This window comes from Daphnia pulicaria, chromosome 4 (assembly GCF_021234035.1).
Source record: "Daphnia pulicaria isolate SC F1-1A chromosome 4, SC_F0-13Bv2, whole genome shotgun sequence".
In the NCBI taxonomy this organism is placed as follows: domain Eukaryota; kingdom Metazoa; phylum Arthropoda; class Branchiopoda; order Diplostraca; family Daphniidae; genus Daphnia; species Daphnia pulicaria.
This window is the reverse complement of record NC_060916.1, coordinates 1,933,701-1,958,393: the sequence shown is the minus strand read 5'-3', so window position 1 is coordinate 1,958,393 and position 24,693 is coordinate 1,933,701. Positions and strand designations below refer to the sequence as shown.

The 24,693-nt window shown below is 43.2% G+C and overlaps 6 protein-coding genes across 7 annotated transcripts in view; 2 read left to right on the top strand and 4 right to left on the bottom strand.

Annotated features, from left to right (window-relative positions):
• The window catches only part of LOC124336283, a 37,649-nt gene extending 33,486 nt beyond the window's left edge, over positions 1 to 4,163 (bottom strand). Inside the window, exons 1-2 of the mRNA XM_046790033.1 lie at positions 4,077 to 4,163; positions 3,556 to 3,745 (exon numbers count right to left, since the gene is read on the bottom strand). The gene's annotated coding sequence lies outside the window, so the exon portion shown is untranslated. The remainder of the gene's footprint in view (positions 1 to 3,555; positions 3,746 to 4,076) is intronic.
• The window catches only part of LOC124336181, a 455,543-nt gene that overhangs the window by 69,664 nt on the left and 361,186 nt on the right, over positions 1 to 24,693 (bottom strand). The window lies entirely within an intron of this gene.
• The window catches only part of LOC124336700, a 580,524-nt gene that overhangs the window by 292,071 nt on the left and 263,760 nt on the right, over positions 1 to 24,693 (top strand). The gene's annotated exons all lie outside the window — the stretch shown is intronic.
• LOC124336269 (segmentation protein even-skipped-like) lies at positions 10,154 to 11,890 on the bottom strand. Its single transcript, XM_046790007.1, has 2 exons — positions 11,532 to 11,890; positions 10,154 to 11,455 (listed from the first exon to the last, which is right to left on the bottom strand). Exons 1-2 carry the CDS (start codon positions 11,773 to 11,775, stop codon positions 10,497 to 10,499), a joined length of 1,203 nt encoding a protein of 400 aa, XP_046645963.1. The 5' UTR covers positions 11,776 to 11,890; the 3' UTR covers positions 10,154 to 10,496.
• Positions 15,485 to 17,286, top strand: LOC124336392 (pyrroline-5-carboxylate reductase-like). The gene is made up of 8 exons (XM_046790182.1): positions 15,485 to 15,715; positions 15,794 to 15,892; positions 15,961 to 16,112; positions 16,177 to 16,261; positions 16,327 to 16,466; positions 16,623 to 16,773; positions 16,860 to 16,920; positions 17,050 to 17,286. Exons 1-8 carry the CDS (start codon positions 15,634 to 15,636, stop codon positions 17,114 to 17,116), a joined length of 837 nt encoding a protein of 278 aa, XP_046646138.1. The 5' UTR covers positions 15,485 to 15,633; the 3' UTR covers positions 17,117 to 17,286.
• On the bottom strand, positions 17,287 to 24,640 carry LOC124336005 (Golgi-specific brefeldin A-resistance guanine nucleotide exchange factor 1-like). Of its 2 annotated transcripts, none has more exons than XM_046789555.1 (17): positions 24,424 to 24,640; positions 24,183 to 24,285; positions 24,025 to 24,123; positions 23,838 to 23,956; positions 23,667 to 23,775; positions 23,498 to 23,607; positions 22,572 to 23,436; positions 22,316 to 22,506; positions 21,211 to 22,245; positions 20,705 to 21,128; positions 20,492 to 20,636; positions 20,270 to 20,423; positions 19,734 to 20,207; positions 19,388 to 19,669; positions 17,930 to 19,312; positions 17,754 to 17,864; positions 17,287 to 17,678 (listed from the first exon to the last, which is right to left on the bottom strand). In XM_046789555.1, exons 1-17 carry the CDS (start codon positions 24,541 to 24,543, stop codon positions 17,667 to 17,669), a joined length of 5,736 nt encoding a protein of 1,911 aa, XP_046645511.1. In that variant the 5' UTR covers positions 24,544 to 24,640; the 3' UTR covers positions 17,287 to 17,666. The 2 variants fall into 2 exon arrangements, with proteins under 2 accessions (XP_046645511.1, XP_046645513.1); XM_046789557.1 differs by having other exon boundaries at positions 24,183 to 24,282.

Below are 24,693 nucleotides of genomic sequence, written 5' to 3'. Positions count from 1 at the left end.
ACGGTTTCCCACCGATCAATATTGTAACTGCAACCTCTCTTTTTTTGTGTGTGTGTTGTCCCGTGTGTTGTCCTTGTCTTGTTTCCCAGGGTAAATATATAAGACGTACTACAAGAAGATGCCGCCGAAAAACAAGTGTCGGTAGCCGTGAAAGATTGACAGGTCACACAACTTTTTCTTGTTCTCTTTTCTTTCAGCTTCTTTTTAAAAACGAAAGATCAAATGGGTAAGAGAGACGAATTGGATGTTGTCGCAGTGTGTAGACAAGGAGAAGAGACACACACCAAAGCGGCTCGCGCCCGTGACAAATTTTTTCTTTTTTTTTTGCCCAGCAGCAGCAGCAGGGGGTTCACACAACATTTCAATTCAAGAAGTGAGTCACGCAAATCGACAAAAATTGTACTATTTTGGAAATCATTTCAACTTTAATTTTGAATTTAATCGAATTTAAGTGGGAATTTTCAATACTGGAAATATTTGTGGATTCAATTTTGCAAAATTTTAGCATAAAATATTACGATTTAAATCCCACTAACTTTACTTTTTTTAAGTAAAGTTAATTATTTTTCTTTCAAGTAGAAATTTTTAATACTAGAAATATTGGCCGATTTAATTTCGTATAACTTCAGTATAAAAATACTACGATTTAAATCCAATGTAAATTATTTCTCTCAGTTTGGCGTGACTTGAAACTATATCCTGTCCATAAAATGGACTCTGTTCAAAATTTAGCTAACCACCTTCTTTCTCTGACTGCGCTGGGAAAATAAAGATGAAGACATTTCCAAGTGAAATGAAGTCATTTGGCATCCCTTTTTCTTTTATTACATATATACTAGTAGGCAACCCAAACATAATCCAACCTCTCAATAAATATCGATACGATTGAGACGTTGAGAGAATTTCGCTGCCGGGTTCACACGCTTCCCCCAGAATTTCCATCTCTCGATTGCCTGGACAGCCTCTCTCTCTCACAACTCAAAGCATATCACAAAAATTGCTTTTTCTTCTCTCTCTAGCATAAAAAAAGGAGAAGATATGGGCGGAGTGCTGTACCCTACACACACACAACAACATACAACACAAAAAAGTAAAAAGAAAAAAGCATAGAAAGAAGTTGTTGTCGGTTTCTGCGGCCGGGCGGCGGCGGCTTTCGTCGGCCCTTTTTTCCATCCACTCGATACATACGGGGATGGATGGATGGAAGAATAAGACACAGTTGTAACCCAAAACAACGTCTCCAACTCTATGACGGAACGGTTTGACGAGGCTAGGACAACATCTCAACCACTAAACAAGAAAAGATTCCCTATACAAGACTGGGCCAGCGGAGAGGGGTAGGACTCAAAAAGTACACACCCACCATGGCTAACGTGAGAAGAAGATGTCAAACAAGAGCTGCACGCTCGGCCTCTTTCGCTACGCTAGAAAAGATTCAAAAAGAAAAAAACGTTTTCTTCTTTCGATCTTTTACGACTCCAATAGGACCGTCCCATCTCTGGTGTAGTGCGGTTTATTCTCCGTATGGGCGCTGGGCACAATATTGTGCGCATCTCTTCAAACCGTGCCGTTGTTTTTACCCCAACAACACACACACACACACACAGAGAAGAGCCGGCCCAATAAAAGAATAGACTAGGCCCCTGGTTCCCGAACGTCAAAGCGCGTCCAGTGTGTCCGATTCGATAGCCATTCCCGTCTCGATATGAATTTTTAAAAGCTCTTCCTCTTTACTGCCGTGGGAAAAGAGCCAAAGAACTTGATCAAAAAATAAAAGTTGAAACAAGTTCCAAGTTTGAATTAAGACCTTGTTATCTATACAGGCAAAGTACAACTGTAAGGAGTCTAGTAAGTACGGAGCACAAGTAGAGCAACTTAAGATAACCCTCAGAAGAGTTTGCGCATCGTCGTAAGATGCGGGACAACAAATGATGAAAACAGATTGCAGGCCGACTAAGTTGAAAGTCGAAGAGTCCATCGAGTGTCCACACACTTGAAGACAAACGAACCGACCGAATAACAGATATGACTTTCAAGTCTTCTTTTTAAAAAGGCCAAAAAAAGTACATAACACCCTCTTCAGCAGCAGCAGCAGCGGCGGCCAGAAAATGAATGCCGACACGACCCCAGCTGCCGCCACCGCCCTCTTACATCTACAATTCAAGTACGTCAATATAAAAAAAAACAAGGACAATAATGCGTCACCTTTGAACCTTTTGTCGGCATCAACAAATAGCCGACCATTTTAAAAAAATTCGTGAAATGAATCAATTTGTTCAATTGTAAATTTTTTTTCAAATGATTCGGGAAATTGATTTTAGTGGCTAATAACTCGGAAATAAGAAACCGGAACACTTGAAGATCCATTACGTACGAGAGGAACTGGAGTAGCAGACGCACATGTTACAAGGAAGAAAAAAAAGTAAAAAAAGTCTTTGGGTTCTGTCGCAATTAAAGAAAGAAGAACAACTACTAAGGGGCGCAAAATACACACAGACAGCTGCAACGGCGCACGGCGCCAATCAGCCCCTCTTCTTGGCTTCTTCTCCGTCGCCTTTAAGAGTTTTCTGTGTTCCAGTCCGGACATGCGAGCGACTATTTGTCTCCAGAGAAACATGCAGGAAAGAAATAGTAGTTGCTCTATATGTATGTATATGTATCCCTTATCTATCTCCAAATAAATATACTTGATGACAATCTCTCACCGAAAAAAAGAAACAAAAAATTATAAGTCTACTACCCCCTGAAGCTATTTGGTTTCTTCTTATTAGATGGCAATCTGCCAGTTGCCCAGTCTCTCTTGTTTTTAGAGCAACTCATCAGCCTCCCCCTCCCACAAGCCCAGCAGAAAGAACTTTTTCTCTAGCCGGGAATAGGAGACAAAAGATAAACTTACGAGTATATCATCTCGTCGTCCGACAATAAGAAAAAGGCATTTCAGATTGCCATCAGTGACTCTATGAATACAAAATGAAATCGTCTGACACAACTGATTGGTCCCGCCGCCGTTCCAGTTGGGCGGCGGTGGGGGGGTTCCACCATGGGGCGTGGGTCTGGTACACTGCGCAAGGCTATGGAGAGATAAAGATCGGGCTTTGATTGGCTGCGCTGGGTTGGCACACAAGGGGGGGAGGCGACCCTTTTGAATAATAACGTTCTTCTTCGTTCTTTTCTCCCGCAGTAAATATATAGAGCCAAAAGAGCTTTTAATGAGCCTGGAAGAGGGGAGAGAGGAAGAAACTGATTGTGAGGGAAACACGAGCGAACGCTGGTTGCAGTTGTTTTTGATATCTCCAATGGCCAATCTGCCGTAATGGCTCGGGCAATGTGTCTATCATGTCAAGTCCAAAGCGCATTGTCATTGACGCGTTTAATTTACGACACTGTGTCTAAGCTGTTCCCGCACTGCAGTGGCTTCCCTCATTTTTGTTATCTGCCCAGGGAGGTTGGTGAACCCTACGTCTATAATGTTTGCAAACACACTGGGCAGCAGCAGCAGCCAATAGAGCATTTAATGGCACATAGATAGGATATTATAGTGTGTGTAGGACATACCGTTTAAAATGAGGGGAGTAGGCAGCTGAGCACAGTCGCAAATGTATCTAGAAGATCCCCCCAAAACGACGAGTTCATTATTCATGACGTGGGTGGGTGGCCGGAACCCCCGGGCCGTTGCGTCCTGGCCAGCACATAAAAACAGTTTTGCCTGTTTAACGCCTTGTCTCCTGTATGTATGTATATTGCCCTGCAAAGTTTCACAAAGAAAAATAAAATGAAATGAGCACACAGCAGTTCTTGATCGGTCCATGATGTTGAATCATGGGTTCGCTCAAGGCACAGTAACCAGAAAAATTGAGAGATCAGGCTGGCCTGAAGGAAAGGTATTGTTCGCAAGGAATGTTGGAAGGTATTTATTGGGCAACATGTTACGAGTAATGAGAAGACAGGTTCAAGGTTGACTTTTCAAAAGAACTCACTCCCACCCAAAGGTATACCAAAGCACAGACTAGATTTTTAACTTAAACTAGACAATATAATAGTGGGGACAAAATCTAAAAGAAAACCACTGAACATACCCAAGAATGTGGTGCACCAACATCGAAGGTCGGCCGTTATTTTACAACCCCGTGTCACTCAACTCGACTCATTTAACTAACCCGAATTTCGTCTGCTTGATCGACGACGTTAACGATTCCCGCATTATTAGACGTTGCAATATTTCAATTTGTAACTTATTCAAATGAGACGCCATTGCCATTATTCGAAAAAGTCAAATTGATGTGATAATTTCCACTCAAAAAAATTGGTGTCTGGAATTCTTTTGAGTGCCGGAACCGGATACTCGCCGACGTATTTCATTTTTTCACACACACACACAAAATAAAAATGGAAGAAATTCCAAGAAAGAAAAAAACCTGTCGCCTTTTTAGTAGTTTTTTAAAAAGAAAGAAAGAAAAGAAAGAAGAAAAAGTCTATGAGTCTAATAGAGATTGTGAAAGGTCATCCATCATTTTCATCCATCGATGAAGAGAGTGGTCAATTGCGAGCTCTCTCGGAATGCCACCAACAGCAGCCAGCAGCAGCATCCCAACTTTTTGACGTTGGTCGGTTCAGGTGAGTGGAAAAACACCCACCAAGTCGAAATGTGATTAATCAAATGGCCCCGGAAAAAGAAAAGATTGACACGAGTGTGTAGATCTATCTACCACAGTCAGAGGAATTCAAGTATAAAGGAGGAGACATCCCTATATATCCCAATGGCTGGGCCACTATACTGTCCAGAGAAAAGATGTACATAGAAAGGTCATCATCGGGCCGGCGGATTAACTCGCGCCCCACAATGTTTCCTGATCTGCCATCCGCAGCCAACAGCAGCCAACCCTTTTTCTTCTAGTCACACACTAATCCAATCAAACGCTTCTGCTTGTTGTTTTCCTATTCAAGTTTGATACATATGCCTTTAGGAGAAATGAAAGAAGATAGGTATATTGACCTTTTCTTCTTTCTGGTGGTAGAGGCCCTTTTTTAGCCTATGATAGACTTTCAATGTACTTGTGTGTGTTGAGTGAGAGAGCCGAGTGACATTGATGGATGGTCTCTGTCACAATATAATCCGCCCACTCGACTCGACCAAATTAAACAAAGAAACGAAAAAATCTCTATGCACAATTTTTCGACGAGTTGGAAATGTTTGGAATCCGAGTGACAAAATCATTTGATGTAATGGAAATAAGAATAGCCCGGATGTCCAGGTGGGGTTCTACACATGTCCGGAGCGCGTGTGCTATACAAGTTTAAATACACACATAAAAGTATAACATCTTCAACATCAACCTTTTATTTTCTAGCTGCATTATTATTTAGCCTGGCCAGTCCGGTTTTTCACATATAGAGTGAGAACACAGTGAACTGGGAAGAGAGAAGAGTGAAAACGGCTCTATTCTTTTGCCGGAGCATAGTAGATCCCCGTTGAGACTTTTATTGCTCAATTTGAGGCCTCCCAAGCTCTCTCACGTCTATATAACAGTCCAGTCCAGTCACCCTATAGACAGGGGGACCAGCCCAGCACACACACACAACAGCCTCAAATAAGAACCAATATATATATCACGTCAACGTGTCGAATATATACTCACAGCCGGATATATATCGACTTTTTTTTCTCTGCCCAGCAGCCAGGGCTTTAGACGAACTCACCTCACCATGTTACCAGGGATTTGAGACACCGGGCCAGCAGCAGCAGCCGGGAAAGGGAGGCTTTAGGTCCTATAGACATCAGTCTGGCAAATTAGCGCCCCGATGACTCGTTCGCCTGTACGTGGTACACGCTATACTCTATAGCCTTTGGTCTTATAGCTACACAGCTAATATAAATCTGTACACCAGCAGCAGCAGCAGAGGCCCCCATTATCCAATGAAACGGGTGTGTCCAGGAGCATATATGTGTAAAGCCTGATTTCTCATTGGTGTTCTTCTCTCTCTACTACGCACATCATTTTAAATCATGGTCTTAAGCTGATCCAGGCGGCAGTATATATGTATTAGGTCAAAGTTATATGGCGCCCAGTATAATATAAGGAAATGAGCCTGGGCGGTGGGGGGGTCCTATCAACACAGCCCGCCAATATTGAGCTTGCATAATATACCCCCACCAAGAGATTCACAAACTATAAATTAAAGCTGTATATAACACAGCAGCTAGCGCCTGCTGGTTGATAAGTATAGCCAATATATTTACAATAATAGCCCAGGCTGCTGCTATAGCCCTCCCTGGACATCTAGTTGAAACATCCGTGCCCAAAAAAATAAAAAAAACCTGACTTCAAAAGTAAAATGTTCTTTTCTATTTTTATAATGCTTTGGTGCTCTTGTTGTTATATTGCTATATGGAAACACACACACACCAAATTGTTTTGTAGGGGGGTTTTGCCACTATGTCAGTCATGGGTGCCCACAACTGACCAGCAGAGAGTTCTCTACCACCCCCACACAATTCAGTTCCAGGGTGGCCTATACACAGAGTCCCTTTTTTCTTGGTTTGGGTTTCAAATACTTTTTTTTTCAAATGATGCACAAAAGCCTTTTTTTGTCTGGAAGAGATATATGGGGGGTATTGAGAGCAAAAAGAGCCCAAAGTTTAGACAGACACAAAAGTCCGCTGTGTAGATGTGTGCTCGTTTAGACTCGGTGGTAGGCCACAGAGGGGGGTTTGTATAATAGAGCTCCAGCATATATAGTCACCTTATATGTATATAGTTTCGCCTTTTGTGACAATCTGTATAACAACTGAGCACGCCTCTCTATCTCAGACTGGTCAGAAACATTTTTTCTCCCCCAAATGCCCTGCTGCTGCTGCCATACGTCAATTATGTAGCGAAAGAAACGATGAAAGTCGACTGAGTATATAGACGAGGGGGTACTACATCTATAACTGGGCTGCTTTCAGAAATTATTGTTTAGACTCGATAGAATAGAATCAAACTGCTCTATTTTGGTAGAAGTTTTCCAGGGGAAATTTTTTGACAGTCGAGTCCTAGATGTAGCAGCTGACTATCTAGATACACAGCGCTGTAGGCTTAATAAAATAAATTCTCTCTTTTTTTAAATATCGTCATCATCTTTACTGCTGCTAGTCGCTGACTATGATTGTGGTGAACCGAAATGATCAGCTTTTTCGGGTTGGTGTGTGGTCCACGTTGACAACACCTTCCCGTCTGTCTAGATATAGGCCCTTGCAGGCAACTACACTCCTGGCTGGCCAAATCTAAACACTTTTATGAATATATTGCTTAGCTTTTCTCAGCTCTGATGGATAGTTTCTCCTTTCTTCCAAGTTGGCTGGCCAGCCAAAGTCGATGATGCAGCTATTTACGACAGAGCTGGCTGTGGAACTCTCTTAGTTTCTTGATGATATTCCGTCAGAAGAAAAAGTTCCAAACTGGACCATTGACCTCCCACCAAGTATTTCTTCTTCTTTACCGAGAGAGGCTATTGGGTTATTTTTATGACATTTCTCTCTCTCTCTCTCTCTCGATGTTTTTCTGGGTGCTAAGAAAACGATAGCCGGGGCTCTCCAATAGAGCTCTACATTGTGACAGGGCGCTACACATTGCTCGTGCTTGCACAGCGCCAGTCCTATACCTACAGGACATTTTGGGCCAGCAAGCCTTTTTTTCTTCTTATACAGCAGCCCCCCCTAGCACTTGTTCAGGAGTAATAGGTTCACCTGGTGTGGGTTCTCCTATCTCGGCGGGAGCTGCTGCTGCTGACCATCCGGCGTTTCTAACTTTGAATGGACTTTTTTTTCGACTGGCCATTTTCATGTTCCGGTGTACCACACACGCGCTGGGCCAACATCCCAATTGCCCTTATAGAGCTGGGCTCATCATTTATCCATCAGAACCCCGCGATCATGAACAATATATTTAGAGTCTTCTTCTTCTGCATGTGTACAAGTGTGTAGACGAGAGTTAGGCTTTTGGGTTCCTTCCTTTCTATGTATGACACCTTGTAAGCCCCCCGAAAAGTATTAGTCCCTGTATAATAGCCTGTATAACACACTATGTCTATATATCTATTTTCTGTTTAGCCTCTTTGCTGGTGGACAACCAGGTCTATATCAAAAGTTTTTGTCAGACTTTTTTCAGATTGACCAATTTGAATCCATCAATCTTTTGTGCGGATGCGATTTTTCAGCAGTTGGGGAAATGGCCAGACCTTATTATATTTCACCAGGTGTTATTGCCTACATTATACATATTTCTTTTTTCCAAAATAGACATTAGACTTCTGCTGAGCTGGACTATACTATATGTATCGCTCGCTCGAAATCTCTCCCTTTTCTATAATGGCTTTAGCTGGGGGAAATTATTATTATTATTATTGTTACTGTCGTCCATCGTTTAACGGCCTCTCTCTCTCTCTCCGTGTGTGTAGTTGACATCGTTATGTTGTCCAGGTTTTTCTTCGTCCCTTTTACTTTTAAACACTAATCTCCCCTGCGCATCCGTCGGCGAATCATTTCTGTATAATAACTAAGATGCTGGACACATTAGGAAAAAAAGGGCCACTGGATAGAAGAGAGTCAAAACACACTTTCCTTGGTGGGGAAATGTATTTGAAAGCGTGCGCAGCTGATACCTTTTTTTTTACACATAACCTTGTCCGCCATAATAATGTAGCGTCGTTAAACAGCATAAGCGCTAATGGGTTTCTCTTAGCGCTGAAACAAAAAAATCCCATCAGCTTTTTCAAAACGATTTAGAAAAGATCAGTTCAGAATCTTAATTACAATTATCATTGATTGTTTTCAAACTGATGTAGTCCTGAAAAATTTCAAATTTCCCGCCAATAACAGAAAAACAATTTTCTAATATTTCGCATCATCAATTATTTTTTCAATTTTCAAACTGATCAAGTCCTAAAAATTTCGAATTTCCTGCCAGAAAAAGAAAAGTAATTTATAGAATTTCACATCATTGATTTTTTTTTCAAATTCAAATAAATTGATTAAATCCTGAAAAATTTCAAATTTCCCGCCAGAAAAAAAAGAAAAGCAATTTTTCAAAAAAATTTCGCTGTCAATTGCCAACAATTTTGCCAAAATGTTTTTACGACGGTACATAGTACAGAAATTGGACCGCGCCTTATTGCGCCGCTGATTTATTTGGTTTTTTTTTAGAGAAAGTTTATATTTTTTGTTGTCCTTTTTTTTTGCATGCGGAACTTTTATTTTTTTGCGCCGTATAATAAAAAGTTTCAGTTTTTTTCGCCAGCGCGCGCGCCCCAAAAAAATATTTTTATGAATTTATTTGACTTGGACTACTATAGGCTAAGGCTAAATGGGCTCGTCTCTATTCTTCCCCCTTTGCTAAACTAAAAAAAAATATAACGTTTTTTTGCCGAAATGGCCTATATTACACGTGGATAATACGAAACGACGACCCGTCTGGAGCAATATACCAAATGTGTATAAGTGGCTTATTGCTGGCCCTGCTCTGCTGTTATTATAGGCTCATCCACTACCGAAAAGGGACACGTGCAATACGGAAAAGGGCAATGCGGAATATATCGCTGGATGGTTCGCATAAAAATCAGCGGGCTGGCAAAAAAAGAAGTTTCAATCAAATAAAACTGAGACTGCCGACAAGAAGTAGGTCAAAGTTTAGACCCGATATAGGATCCCATTTTCGGCTGATGGAAATTAACATTTATTAGAATATAACCGATGGCAAATCGATAAGTCGTAAAAAGTAGGAGAGAATATCAGAATATGTATATATAGGATATCTATTCGTTGCAGCGACGAACATGGATTGAAATTGATTGCTGGCCTCGTATACACATTTTGTATTCATGACCCGTTTCTTTTTTACCTATCCATCTGGCCATGTTTTTTTGTATTTTTTACGACCAATAGCCTAGGCCTATAGGTTGTTTTTCGCTATCTTTGTATCCAACTGCAAAAATAAAAATTAATGGCCAATTTGCCATTTAGTGGAGAAAAAAGGGTCTCGGCTGAAAAATGTTTTTACGAGCTGGGGGCATAGTCGAACTGTTGTCCCCAATTTTTAACCTTTATCGCTTACATTTATAGGCCCAATAATCATCTATAGCCCCGAGCAATAATAAGAGAGAGAGAAATAGATATTTTGCACATTCTAATTGTATTTTTGTGTGGACATCAAACGACAAAACTATTTACAATTTGATTTTTTAAAAGTTTTGGAATAAAAAAGAGACGAAATACAAATAAGTTTCCAATTTGAAATTTCAAAAAACACGCACACACACACACATTGAAAAGGATAATAATAATATTATAAGAGAGTATTATTGTTGTGTTATAATTTCTATGAAAGAAAATATCGAGGAACTTGTTTTGTGGATCAGCAGCAGCAGCGCGTTATAAGCCAAACAAAGTAAAGAAATGAGAACATATTTTTTCCACTGGTGGGATTCTATCTGATGATGGCGGTAAATTTGAAATTCTTTTTTTAAACTTTTTCAGTTGGCAGATCGTGCAACTTGTACGGCTGGAAGAGACGTGGTGGATTAGCCGGTGGTGATGTCTGAGTGGCCGGTGGCGTGATGGGCGAGCTGACGGAGCGATCTGAGCGATCGGAGAAGCTGCTGTTGTGTCCGTTGCTGCTGGCCTGGTGGCCTCCCTGGGCGCCCAAACTGGAGCTGCTGTAAAGTGGTGAGACTGGAGACGGGGTCCGGCTGCTGGCTCCTTGGCTCAGGGTCGATGGCGACGTGGGCAGACGGAGCTGAAGGTGAGCCGGAGGAGTTGGCGGCATCTTCAGTGACAGCGGCTGGACATTGTTGCTTGGGCTTCCAGCGCTGGACGGGATGGATGTCGGGTATTGTCCAGTGGGCAAGCGCAGACTGTGCTGCTGCTGCGAGCTGGGGCATAGGGGCGATGAAGTGGCTCCTGGGAATCCAAAGACGGGATGATGGGCCGTCGGCGGAGTGTGCGGATGAGGGCGGAGTGGCATGGCTCCGTAGGGAGAGTAGCGGTTCATGCCGATCGGCTGTTGGACTTGTTGGGGCATTTGGCCGTAACAGGCGGCCGGATTGATTCCCGGCATGCCCGGCAACGGGTAAGGGTATCCGGCGGCTTGGAGCAAATAGGCGGCGAACATGGGGTCGGCCACTGGCCAGGCCAGCGACATGCGTTGGCGCTTGTCCTTCATGCGTCGGTTCTGGAACCAGACTTTGATGGTCGACTCCTGGAGGCCGAGCTGGGCGGCCAATTCACAACGTCTAGGGCGAGAAACGTAATTCTCCTGGAGGAATTCCTTCTCCAGACGGGCCAATTGTTCGCGGCTGAAGGCCGTCCTGTAACGGCGGACGGCTGGCCCTTGACCTTGTTGGTTGTTCATGGCCTCAGATGAGGAAGATGATCCCAAATTGGCCGAATTGGAAGAGCCGGCGTTAATGTTTTGATGGGATTCTGTTTAGACGGAAAAAGTTGATTTTTAGTTCCAAAAGTTCCAATTCAAAACAATTAGAGTTAAGTTTAAAATTACCAGTGACTTTCTCCTGACGAGGAGCTGATGGCGAAGTGCAGGATCCGTCTTGGTTGCTGGACAAGGAGACTGAATCATCCATGTCGAGCTCTTCGTCGCTGACCGGAGTGGAATTCATCCGGGCGGCGGCGGCTGCTGCAGCAGCAGCAGCGGCCATAGCCTCGTGATGATGTTGGCTCAAATGGTGGAAATTGGCGAAATGGTGGAGCTGGTGGCCTTCCATCGGTCTAAACAGTGGCTGCATGATGTGAGTGAGTTAGTTGATTCACTTGAAGATGATTCACAAAAAAATTGGGTATTTCTAAAACTCTGAAGGAGTTTGAAGGAGCAGTTGAGGAGGAGGTAGTGAGTGAAGAGAGAACAACTGAGTGATGTTGAACGATGGCTCGAGCTGCCTTTAAATACCCCCAGACTCCCCCAGCCCCTTTAGAGTTGAAGCTCCTCCCACCGGGGGTCGGTAGTCGATTGGTCCTGACGGCCACTAACAGGCCAATCACTGGCCTTTGCTCCTCCTCTCTCTCTGCTCCCATACGGCGCGTTGAGGGCTCAAATTACGACCATAGGATACGAAAAAACCGGAGGGAACTTTATTCCCTTTGACGGCCTATCGTCAACTTAAAGGATGAAATCATTCCGGACCGTTTTTATTTTCCCTCTCTCTGCTTGTGTACATGTTGTCGGTTATATTCGTCCGAGAGATTTTTTGTTTTACGACATGTATGCGCGCGGCAGCCAAGTGACATCTTATTGAAAGTATATAGTATAGTCCGCGTCCGAAAAAAGAGATATTTGATTGCTTCTTTTTTCCCATCGTATGAAACTGAGAGACTTTGCTGGGGCCTTTTTCGACCGTGGCCTACCGAATTATGGAATCATTTCAACCGAAAAAATAAAAGAAAAAAGGTCGGCTGAACTGCTGCTCTCACGAATTCGTCAATATGATGCGCTTCTGGTGTTTTTCGTTTGGGGTCCTATATAGCACGCTTATCAGCACAGCACGTATCTATCGAAAAATAATAAAAGTTATTTAGACGTATAGAAAGTAGCACAGGGATTCTTATGGTGGGAAATTGAAACTTTGGCTACTTGACTTTGACTTTTAGATAAGATTTTATTATTTGCCCGACTGACTGTGTATGATGGCTACTCTTTCATGCATGTTCACGAGTAGGCCTATTAGAAGTTGTACATTATTCGTCGTATCGAAATGATTTTTTACAATCCTATCATTTCCCGTAGAAATTCCGATTTGATAAATTTTTTTTTTTCTTATTATGGAAATAGTTTATCCCTATCGATTTTAAACATTTTAATTAATATTCAATTTAATTTAATTATTTTGATTAAAATTTTACTTTAGACGAAATTCAAACGATTTTCTATTGATTCAAAAATTGGCGTAGCTATAATATAACTGTATAAATGTTATGGCCAGCCACTGTCCAAATCAAAAGTCTAGCCTTACAAGGCTATCATTTCTAATGCAGTATAATGCGCATGTCATCGCCCAAAAATATATAGATAGCTCTATCTATACATTATTTAGAGAAATCTCACAATATATCAGAAAAATCAAAAGTCATCATTGGAAACCCGACGATAACTCTCCGGCCCGTCTGTATATAATATCGTTTGATCCCAGCGCACCAAAAGATATTTCAGCGAAATGACGCAACATTTGCCTTGGACCTGATGATTAATCCCATCTAAGGGGCGGTCGTCGTCGGCTCTCTAATACAACAATTGAGCGTAACGTGGTGGTGAGTCCATCTCTCTCCCTATCGAAAAGGGCCAGCAGCATCACAGACTTGCTAAGTGTTGGCCGTCGTCATCTCGTTATTTCCCGGCGGTATATCCATTCGTCGAAAAGAGACGACGTTGGCTATGTGCTGGGTTGATGTGGCGAACGGTCGCTAATGAGACGAGCCAATAGGTGAGCTGGCCAGCAGGAGCAAGACGCATATCAGCGCCGACAGTTGACACATGACAGCAGCGCTCAGCTCTAGTAGGTCTATCTCATCTTTTTCTAAAAACAAATAACACGCACATAGGGCGGTATATAGCAATCTAGCGGTGGCGCTGGAATTCTTATAGACATTTCTTTGATTTTTCGATTGCTTGTGTGATATTGTTATATTATCCAGCAGGCTCGAAGAGGTGAGCACACACATCATCGGACGTCTCAAAGGAGAGCCGTCATTTTCCCCCCTTTTGTTGAGCTGTGTGCGACCCGCAACGTGCGAAACGTGACTGGGCTAAGGCCGTTGAAATAGTAGTACGTACAGCATATCCCAGGAAATAATATACTAATAACCACACCTGTATGCTATTTATCTCTGCTGTCTGTATGTTTTATATGCGACGACTACCACGATCGTTTTGCTGACTACTCTTTTAAAAATAAAAAAAGCTTTTGTCTTTTGTCTTGACATTTCAACACGCCATTATAGACTCTAGACTATAGTCATTAGTATTTTTTGCTTTCTATATATTACCCTGGGAATGGTACAAGTTATATACCCGGAAAAATAATTAGAACCAACATGTCGAAATTCGAATTTCTTATATTTTTAAAAATACAGGCGCGGATATAACAGAATTCGTGTGAACAACATTTCCAATATATAATTCCAGAAGCGACAGAATATGAAACAGGGGTCATACGTGATAATAAAAAATCATATTTCCCGCTGCTGCTGCTGCTCTTATTGCGCCTCCTTATAATATAACACAGAAGCATCTGAGGCTTTTAGCGAAATAAAAAAGTTGGGTGATGGGAAAGAAGAAGAAGAAAACGGATTCGATGATATCACTGGCTGCCGAGACTCCGACAAGGTTGTAAAGATGAAAACTCGTATTATCAGTGGCTGTGCTGAAATGTGTGTAGACCAGTTTTTGATAGAGTCGCCGAGAGCGGCATCTTTTCTGTGTGTGTGTGTGTGTAGACAGTCACACCGTGTCCGACTTAAAATCCATCTATAAACACAATACAATATGGGGGCTCAACTTCTAATAGCCCGGTCAAGCTGGAAACATTCAGCTATTTTTTTGGCCATCCATAAGAAAAACGCGGCCGATATGCTGTCTATATGGGCCTAATATTTAGAAAGAAAAGAAGAAGAACTGTGACCAGTGCGGACAGCCCCCAGCATGTATATATGGTCAATATTGTCGTCTGCCGGTTCGATATGGTCCCCACTGTTTTGGGGGCAAAGGACTATAAGGGGTCCTGGGAAAGAGAGAAAAACACATCACACACAAACTGGATAGTATCCTAGTGCCGACACAAGAGCTACTACTACCCCCATCATATAAAAATTGTACACGGCTGCTGTTTCGTCTATTAAAATATAAACCCAGGGATAGAGTATAGTCATGTGGACGATATGGATGCACACATATATATACCGTTTAAGAAAGAAGAAGAAGGCTCACTACTACTACTACTACTACTTTTTATGATTATTATATTTCTTAAAAGAATATTTATTGGAAAAAAAACTGTTTTTCGGCCATCAAGAGCATCATGGAACATGTCTGTCCTTTTTTGTCGGCAAACAGGAGAAGAAGCCAGGGGTTTTTTTTTTTTTGGTCTAAGTCGGCACTAAGTATCGCCGTTTAAAGATCAAAAAGGGAAGCCGAGAGAGAAATAAGTTTTTCCGTGAAGTGAGCGGCGCGCAAAAATTGAAGAAAAACATTTCATTTTTTTTCCCAGCAGAAGAAGCCTAAAAGGGCTCATTATTAGACAAGGGAAAACTATATAGGTTGGGGCTGGAGAAATCAAAATGTATGTATAATTCCCATGTTGGACAGTGCGCTAATCCTTTCAGAGCGCGGCTTTTTGTGATTTTGTGTGTGTGATCCGTACCGCGCGCCGCAATTCCTTTTTTTCAAATGATTTCTCCTCATTAAAGAAAATGACGCCATCTACTGATTTTACTATCCACTTGCTGCTGTCACAATTTCTCCGACAGTCGAACGTCTGCGAAAAGTCTCGTGGGGGAATTGTAAAGATATCGTAAAAATCGTAATTGAAGTATTGAACAGTCGTCGGTGGCTTTTGATTCCGTTTGGCACACATTCCACACTTGTCTGATAGAAAATGGAGTTGTCGTCAGCCAAAGTTGGTTTCATCGGAGCCGGTAATATGGCACAAGCCCTCGGAAAAGGAATGATCTCAGCTGGTATATTTATTGCAATAGAAATTGGTAAACGTAAATGTCTTGTCGATTCTCATCAGTTGCTTTATTTTGATGACGCAGGTCTGTTGAAGGCCAATCAGATTTGGGCCAATGCTCCAGATGATGGCACTCTAGATGTCTGGAAAGCTTGGGGATGCAATGTTCTCATCAATGACAACAGTAACTGCCATCAATAGAGTTATTCTATTTCTGTGAATCGCTACTTATAATCTCTCTCCATCTGACAGCTTCCGTCTTTGAGACATGTGATATTGTGGTGCTGGCAGTCAAGCCAAACTTGTTTCCAGTCATTGTCAGGGAATTGAAACAATGCAAAGGACCAGACAATCAATTGGTTCTGTCAGTCATGAGTGGAATTACTATTGCTGATATTGAAAAAGTATTTAACATTTAAAATATTTAACATTTTTTCAACTTGATATTTGATTGATTTCTACACACAGGGTCTTTATTCCAAAGTATCCAATTTAAAAGCCATCATCAGGGTCATGCCCAATACTCCAGCACTGGTGAGTGCCGGTTGTGCAGGTACATTCCTCCTTCAAAAATTACAAAATCAGTCAACTAATTTCTCCCATTATTATATTATTCAGTGTATTCCCTGAATGAGCATGCATCTTGCAAACACGCTGATGTGACTATGAAGATCTTTGAGAGTGTGGGAATTTGCCACCAAGTACCTGAATCTCAACTGAATGCCTTCACAGGATTGAGCGGGAGCGGCCCAGCCTATGTAAGATGATGGCGGCAAATCTAATTGCAGTAGTTGTAGTCATTTAAAAGTAGGAGTCGGCATCGTTAAGATTCTCATCAAGACTCGATTTAAGGAGAAAGAGGAAAAAAGACCGGCTCGTCTCTTATTGTTTTCCCGTCTCGACGTTCGATACAGGTCTATATGGCCATCGAGGCCCTCTCGGACGGAGCAGTAAAAATGGGAATCCCTCGACCGTTGGCGACCCAATTCGCCGCTCAAATGGTTTATGGATCGGCCAAAATGGTCCTCGATACCAAGCGTCATCCCGGCTCATTGAGAGATGACGGTACTTATATTAGAGAGACATATGACTCCGTGTCCGTGCTTTTATATATTTCATATCTTTTTTTCCCAATATGATCTATCAAAAAGTGTGCTCGCCTGGAGGGACGACCATCGCTGGCGTCCATGCCCTTGAAAAAGCCGGATTCAGGTACAATATGCATTTTTCATATTTTAGATATATCGGATCGACGACGAGTCTCCAGACCTTGTTAATACGCTTATCTCAAAGACACTAGAAGTCGTTTTTTTATTTCATCTTGTTTTCCTCCATGTCTAGGTGCGCATTGATGGATGCCGTCGAGGCGGCGACAAAACGGGCCCAGGAACAAAGCGCTCACAAATAGAGGGGAGACCCACGGATGATAGCTGGATGGCCATCCGATGTCGCCTCTCCGCATCAACTCACTTTGGTTGTGATTATTAAACACTAAAAAAATCAAAAATATTTAGAACTTTTTTATCGGTTGAAATGGATAGATATTAAAATAAAAGAATAAAAATTTCAACAACAAAATTGGCGCTTTAAGAATCTTTTGTATATTGTAGAACACGCAATTAGTTTTTAGTTTTTTTTTAAATCAGTTAGCAATTTGTTGTGTAATAATGATGGAAACAAATTTTGGTAATATGATTATATAATTAAAGAGATAGTTTTCTCTACACAGTACACCGTTGGCAATCAAAACATTGCATCACACTCTGGGCAAAGAGTGAAAATAAACGACAAAATTAATTCTTCCATCAACACACATGCGAGCACAAAAAATTCGACATTTTTTTTTAAAAATGAATAATAGTACTTTTTGTTTTTATTGTTTTACAAATAATCTTTCTTTCACTACTTAATTTGATAAAAATAAAATCCTCGAGAAAATCAAACGGATGATTTCGCCGTTAATTATCCTCCTGAGTGTAGAAAGAAAACAAAAGGTAAAGCATTACAAAGGAATTCAATCATGTAAACACTAAACAGAATCTTACCTGAGTGTTGATTGGAGCTAAAATCGATATAGGTGTCAGTGATGGATCGTTGACTTCGTGGACTAAAAGCAGAGGCAAATGATCTGCAACTGATTGCGGTTCTTCGGGATCCTGAAATTTGATTAAATATTTGTAAAACATCGAACAAAATCATCGAAAATGTAAATAGCAAATACCTGATTTTCGTGTGCTGTAGCATCGGCAGCTTTATTCTCCTCCACCGCTGGTACGGCGGTGCTAAACACGGGCAACGGAACAACCGGAATATCGGATCCATCTTCCGGTATGAGAGAGATGGGCGTCTGGTGACAGTCCAAAGTGTTGATGGGTTCGTCTTCGAGAATACTTGAAGTGTCGCTGATTGCCGGTGTGTCGTCAGCTGGAGCTGGCGTCAGATCGTGGAAGAACAGAGCCGCCGCATCGCTCGGATCTGGAACATTCCAAACGGAAAAAACGGAAGAGGGGACAAAGTTGGTTGATGACGATCCCGTTTCCTCAGAAACTTTCGCAGTGGAATTGGTGGTGTCATCGATCGTCGTTTGCCCAGAAAGAGTTTGCTCTTCCGGAATATCAACGGCAGGATTCGTCAGGGAAACTTGTTCGGATTCCAATACATTTTCTGGTCTTGGCGGCTCAGGATCGGTTGCAATTTGTTCCGATGGTATGGACTCCAATGAAATGGCTTCTTGTCCCAATTCCGGCACTTCCGCTTCTGGAATTTGGATGGTGGTTAAAGATGAATCTTCCACAAGAGGTAGAGCCTGGACTCTGGCGACCGGAGTCTTGGAACGAGTGATTTCTTGACGCAGACCCGGAAGGAAAACGTCAATGCGATCGCAAGTCATGTTCCACAATTGCGTTTTCATTTGAAGCGCTTGAGGCGAGGACGTGTTCGATGTTTTATTCGACGTTTGATCCAATTCGTCCGCGTTCGTTCCAAATACGCCGGCCGTTTCCATGACCAGCAACAAGTTCTTCATCATTTCAGGTACGGCTTCGGCCAGCAGGTCGTTGTTTTCCACGTGCATATACTTGTCCATAAAGTCCAGCAACGTCAGCCACAGGGCGGTGAACGTTGGTAGTTGAATGAGCGGCCCCAAGTGCTGGAGAAACACTTTCGAGAGAAGAGTGGCGGCCCGGATTCGAGTCTCCTCCCAGCTGGAATGATCCGCTTGCATCTGAGCTCGAGTCGTGGCCGAAGAACGTTGAGGCTCCAGCAGCTTGGCCAGCAACGGGAAGAGCACCGTGTTGAAACAAGATTCCCATTCGCTGGCCGACAAACTCTGGAGGTCGTGGACCAGAAGAGATCGTTGCAAGTAAGTGATGGCCGTAGTGCGGACCTGTTTACGAGCATCGCAGCAGAGACGGGCGATGCCTTGGAGTAAAGGACACCAGCCACGACACCACAGAGATGGACCCAACTGGAAGCTTGTGGTAGCGTTTTTCTCTTCGTCCGCTGAAGCCACATCCGCTTCGCCACTTTCCGATGCCCACCACTGGTATATCTGAGCTGCCCTGGTGTGCAGTGTATGCATCAGATCCAGTAATTGAACAGGAACCTGGAACATTAATTGTTACAGAACGTTAACGCCACCAAGTCGAGATTTAATGACATTTTTTGTGGTTGTTTTTACCTGGTGATAATTGGTGGGTAACTCCTGGACTTCGTTCCATTCTGTCGACTGGTCGCTCGTGTGGAACGATTTGGAACGTCTGAAATTCTCTTGAGGCACAGGGCGGCCGCCGTGATTCGGTTTATTCGCGGCAGCGGTTCCACCGTTCAGACTGGCCTCAACAAAGGTGCGAATGCACTGGACAGCGCACTCGAAATTCTCGGGCGTTATGTGAGCCACATCGCGAATGAGGAATGTCAAACTCTCACACGATTTGACAAAAGCCAATGGATCATGGGCCAACTGCAAATAATAGAAAACAATTCCGTTACTCCGCTAAACAATGTGATGTTCAAACAAAACTCACCAATTTGCGGTCGTGCACAATATTATACTCTCTTCCAGGAGCTTGTTTGCCTTTCAAATGTTCAATTTCTCCTTGACGGCCGACAAAAATCCAGCCACCTCCGCCGACTGGAACATTTAATTCTGGACTAGATCCGTGTACCCCCGAAGCACCGGGAGCTGAAACCGATCGATTGGCTCGACTTTCGTACAGCTCAGAGTCGGATGTGTACCCCCGGTCGATCGAACCAGACACGTCAGCAGGCGCGCCTGTGTTTGCATTGGCAGCAACGGCGGCAGACTCGGTAATGGCTTCCATCGAGACAGAAGGAGCCAAATCACCTCCGCGAACTGACGGTGGCTGGGCGCCAGCTCCGACGCATTCCAACAAGGTGAAGAGCACGCGCCAGTCACCCGTCGTATGGACGTTGGCCGCTCCAGTTTTTAGTAATTCGTGAAGACCATAAGAAACTTGTCGAGACACTTTTGATAAAACCTGTCATAAAATACGGTTAAACCCGTTTTTCTAAAAATGAATTATTATTGATTGGTCTTTACTTGAGGTTTGAGCATTAACAGCATTCTTAGAGACTGAAGTACAATGGGTGCCACATCTTCGCGTCGCATCAATCGACCAGTTAACAGAAGGAGAGCGACGATGGAGCGTTCCAGAATGAAAATTCGATCAGACGCTGCAGCTCCCATTACCAAACTGATTTTATGGGGGGATTAATTTAGTCAATTAAGAAGAAAAGGAATAATGGAATTAAACGGAATCACCTGTAAATGTGATCGCGAACTGGATTCCAAATGCATGTGACTCGATCGCGATTCTGGACGGTGATGCGGATAATCAATTCGAGAACAAAGATGATTGTAAATTCATCCGTGCTGGAAGAGGCCACATCGTTGGAAGCAATCAAAACTATCGTCCAGCAAAGTAAAAAAATGTTTTAGAAATTCAGCATAGAATTTATGGTAATCGAAATTTACCTTTGATGAAATCTTGAAGGGCGTTAGTTTGTAGAAATTTCGAGTCTGAAATCAGTTGTTCAATATTGCACTCCACAGCGCAAGCTTTGGCCCGGCTAAGGGCTTCCTGTTCTTCGGCAGACCCTGCCCTTCCACTGGACGATCCCTCAGAGAGGGCGATGTAAGAATAGATGGAGCTGAACAATCCCGAGGTCTCCGATCGAAGCGGTATGTCCTCTCCCAGGAGCTTCACTTTAGTGTTGGGATCAAAAGGATCTTCGGCCTCGACCAGCTCATCCGGCAGCACGCGCATTCTGTAAAACTGCATAATGCAGTCGACCAGAGGCTTCCATCCATCCCGTAAGATATCGCCATGACGTTGCACAAGGTGGAATACTGTGGTCGTGGCCACTTGGGCTTTGCGGTTCTGTCCAAAAGCGACGGCCTTTTTTGAAGAGAAATAAAAGAGATAAAATGTTTGGTTAATCAAATTCTATAACAACTGAGTGACTCCCTCAAGTATTCACCTGGATGGGTGGGTTGTCGCCACTGGGGAGTAGACAAGAGAACTTGATCATCGTCTGGACAACATGGTCAAAGACATCGCTGCGGCCAAAGTGAGCCGCCACTGTCGACATTTTCTTGATGGCTTGCAAAACCCATTCGACGATGCCGCTACCTTCAGGCTGAGCTTTGTCCAACAGACAGCTTAGAGCCGCCATTGTGGGCGCCCAGGACAAGGTGAACAGGTCGCGATCAAAGAGTCCGTTGGGAGCGTGAATATAGCGTCCGTCTTTGGTGGCCCCGCGCCGCAGCAACACTTTCCACAGGTAGTTGTCCTTGACCAATCCCGTCTGCTCAGCCGGCATGACAATCTCTTCGCTGCGAATCGCCTGGTAAATCTCCTCAAGCATCGTAGACTCGAAATCCTGACCACCGTTGACTTTGGTCAAATTTCGCTTAAACTCATCCACCGTCATGGGAATGTTCTGCCTCTTGACGTTCGTGTTGTGCTGGTCGACGTTGAGCATGATGACGGCGTAGGCCAGCGTGAAAGCTGCGTCGGCGTTGAAGAATGGAGCGTCGTTGCATTTGAACCAATGGTCGGCGAACTGTTCCATCAAGAGAGAAATCAACGGAGCCTCTCCTGGGAGACGGAAGGCTTCCAGGTAATATCTGAGAGCTTCATCGATGCGGATGCCGTGGAAATCGAAAGAACGGACGAAGGCTTCGAGGACGTTGAGATTTTTTCGGTTACTGATGTACTCTCCAATCATCTTCTTCTCGAGTCGTGAACATTCTCGGAGTAGAGCGGCTACCTGCGTCGGATCTAATGGATCCGCCAAAAGGCCATTCTCCTGGAGAAATTGAATTCCTTTGGCGGGCTTGCTGTTGAATTGCTCAGCACCTGCTATTAACAGCTTCTTTTTATGGCGGACTGAAGAGAGTTGCTCCTCCGAGGGCACGTCTGCAGCCGGCTCAACTAAACGGCTCTTTCGAGCTGCTGGCGGCATCGAAAAAGACGACTGGTGCTCCAACTGACCGTTACCTTTGCCATTCCCCTGTCATTTACAATTCCAATAATGAGGAGAACAACTACATATCAATAACTGATAGACCTTTGATTCTTACCTGGGTGAGGCAATGAGCCTCGATCGAGTCCACGACAATAAGCAACGCTTCCAACGATAGTAAGTGAATCGTATAGATCCCACCGGCCGCCACTGGAGCTACGTTCTTCGACAGATGTTTAATGAGCTCTTGGAACAAATCCGATGTATGGCAATCACAATCGTAATTCAAATAGAGCTCCGTCACTAAGCCTGAATAAAAAAACAAATTTGAAGATTTAGATAAAAACCTAAATTTTAATTCATTTTAGATTTACCTGGAATGCGACAAAGTTGTGAAATGGCTTCAAGAGCGACTAATCGCCGCTCGTAGGCTACTTTTGGTGACTCGTGAGCCACAATCTCCATCAGCTTCAGGAGATAAGTTTCCAGCTGGAATTTAAGTCGCGTTCGTGCCGATTCGAATAGCAAGAAACAGAGGCGACAAGCGGCGGCTACCACGGATAATCGCTCTGAATTCAGAAGCGAAAAGAGTGACCGACACGTTTCGTCTTGAATCAGAGTCTGAAGCGATGGCACGGCGGCAATCACGTCCGCTGCTGTCTCCACGGCTATGGTGAGCAGCCTAAGACCAACGTGAATCATGGCCTCGCTATTCTGTCGCTCCAACGGATTGATGAGGCTCACTAGAAAGCGTAGCAACTCTCGGACGCAGGGTAATCCGTAGGGCACATGGGTGCGGCCACCAGACTCTTGATCAGTCGATTCGTTTGAGATGAAGCGGACACCCTGTGCATTGACGTAGTCTTGGGCAGCAGCGTCAATGCTTTGAGGAGAAGATGCTTCTTCTGGTGCCGCTGAAATAGTCACGACGGGCGTTTCCGCCTCCACTGAAGAGGAATGATCAATCGATTGGCAAGTAGTCGCCGTCGTTTCGGCATTCAAATCCGGGTCGGCTGTTGCATTTTCATCCGCTGGATTTGGCATGGGAAATGATTCAGTGCTCTCTTTGGTAGTTGGCGTATCGACGCAGGGACTAGACGGCGTCTCGACCGTAAGTCCGCTCTTGGACGTTCCATTCCCATTGGCATGAACGGCTAATGTTTTCGGTCTCGGCTTAGGAGATCGAGACTTTTTCTTATTCCTTGAAGGATCATAGGCAGCCGTTCTCATTTTTAACTTCTGAAAATAAGATGCAACTAATTAAATAACAGAGCTGAAATGAAAATAGAAATATGATTACCTTGTAATTGACTGATCCTTTAATTTCTTGTAGAGGAAACTGCGGCACTCGTTCGTAAAGGAGACGCACCATTTCACTCAGAGAATGTTCAGCAGATTTTCTCAAGAGTTCTGAAATAATAGGCAAATAAATCAACAAGTCTAAATGATGACAGAAGCTGATTACGAACCACTTAGACGTGTTTCAAAGCAGATTCGGAAACAGCTTTGCATGATCTCGCAAACACTTTCATTAGAGAGCAGAATCCCAGCAGGGTGAAGAACCAACATCCTCAAGACCTGAAAGAGATGCAGATTTTTTTAATGGTTCTGAAATACTTAATAGACAAAATGTTCCTTACATGTAAAATTTTCATTAGAACAACTTCATCACTGCCACTGTCAGTTCCAACAAATCTTGCATGTGTCACCGCATCAGCTAAACTTTCAACTACAATGGCAGCTGATTCCTGGCCTGGATCTAAAAGAGGTCATTGAAAAAAGAGATCAAGAAAACTTGTGATTTCAATGCAGGCTCTAGAATATTACCAATCAATCCATAAGACAGGAACTTGAAGACTGCAGACAATGCAAGTTCAGTGACAGGACCAGATGTGTCCTCGGATCGAATCACCTCAAGAAAAGGACCTACATCATTTGTAAAATTAATTTCACTTGCTTCACACATACAAATTGTACGGCATTACCAAGTACTGTCAATAAATCTAACTCGGCTAGTGATGAGACTTGATTCAGTTGTTCTTTCAGCTGATTTAAATTTTTGATCAAGACATCCTGCTCCTCCTCCTGCTTATCAGAAGAACATTGGTTAGAAAAAAAAAATACTTTATGTAAAAACAGAAAACCTCAGCATTTTAAATTTAAATTTTAAAGGCATAGAAGTCCAAGGTGTGTTTCTGCAAGACAGAGAACAGTTTAACATAATACCTGATAGATTTGAGAAGACCATTTGAATGGCCTTCTCATAGAATTAAGCAAGATGGATAGTTCCCCTTGAATTACATGGAGACCATTAGAGGATAATTCCTCCATTAAAATTTGCGCCATATCGGCGTTATAACCAATATTTCCCTGTGCAGTGCTGTTTCCAATATTCAGTTATTCACGCACACTATTCACGACACTTATTTTTTCCTCCGGTTATGAGGAGCCACATCACTCTTAAACAGCTGATCGGGTCGCTTCTAAACAGTTGAT

Excerpts from the sequence above, each read along its gene's own strand:
- LOC124336269 (XM_046790007.1), bottom strand. The coding sequence starts at position 11,775 with ATGCAGCCACTGTTTAGACCGATGGAAGGCCACCAGCTCCACCATTTC. Across the intron at positions 11,456-11,531 it reads TCGTCAGGAGAAAGTCACTG|AATCCCATCAAAACATTAAC; the intron begins GTAATTTTAAAC and ends CCGTCTAAACAG.
- LOC124336392 (XM_046790182.1), top strand. The coding sequence starts at position 15,634 with ATGGAGTTGTCGTCAGCCAAAGTTGGTTTCATCGGAGCCGGTAATATG. Across the intron at positions 15,893-15,960 it reads TGTTCTCATCAATGACAACA|CTTCCGTCTTTGAGACATGT; the intron begins GTAACTGCCATC and ends TCCATCTGACAG. Across the intron at positions 16,262-16,326 it reads GGTGAGTGCCGGTTGTGCAG|TGTATTCCCTGAATGAGCAT; the intron begins GTACATTCCTCC and ends TATATTATTCAG.
- LOC124336005 (XM_046789555.1), bottom strand. The coding sequence starts at position 24,543 with ATGGCGCAAATTTTAATGGAGGAATTATCCTCTAATGGTCTCCATGTA. Across the intron at positions 21,129-21,210 it reads GCGACAACCCACCCATCCAG|GCCGTCGCTTTTGGACAGAA; the intron begins GTGAATACTTGA and ends TCTTCAAAAAAG. Across the intron at positions 20,637-20,704 it reads CCTTCAAGATTTCATCAAAG|TTTTGATTGCTTCCAACGAT; the intron begins GTAAATTTCGAT and ends GCTGGACGATAG.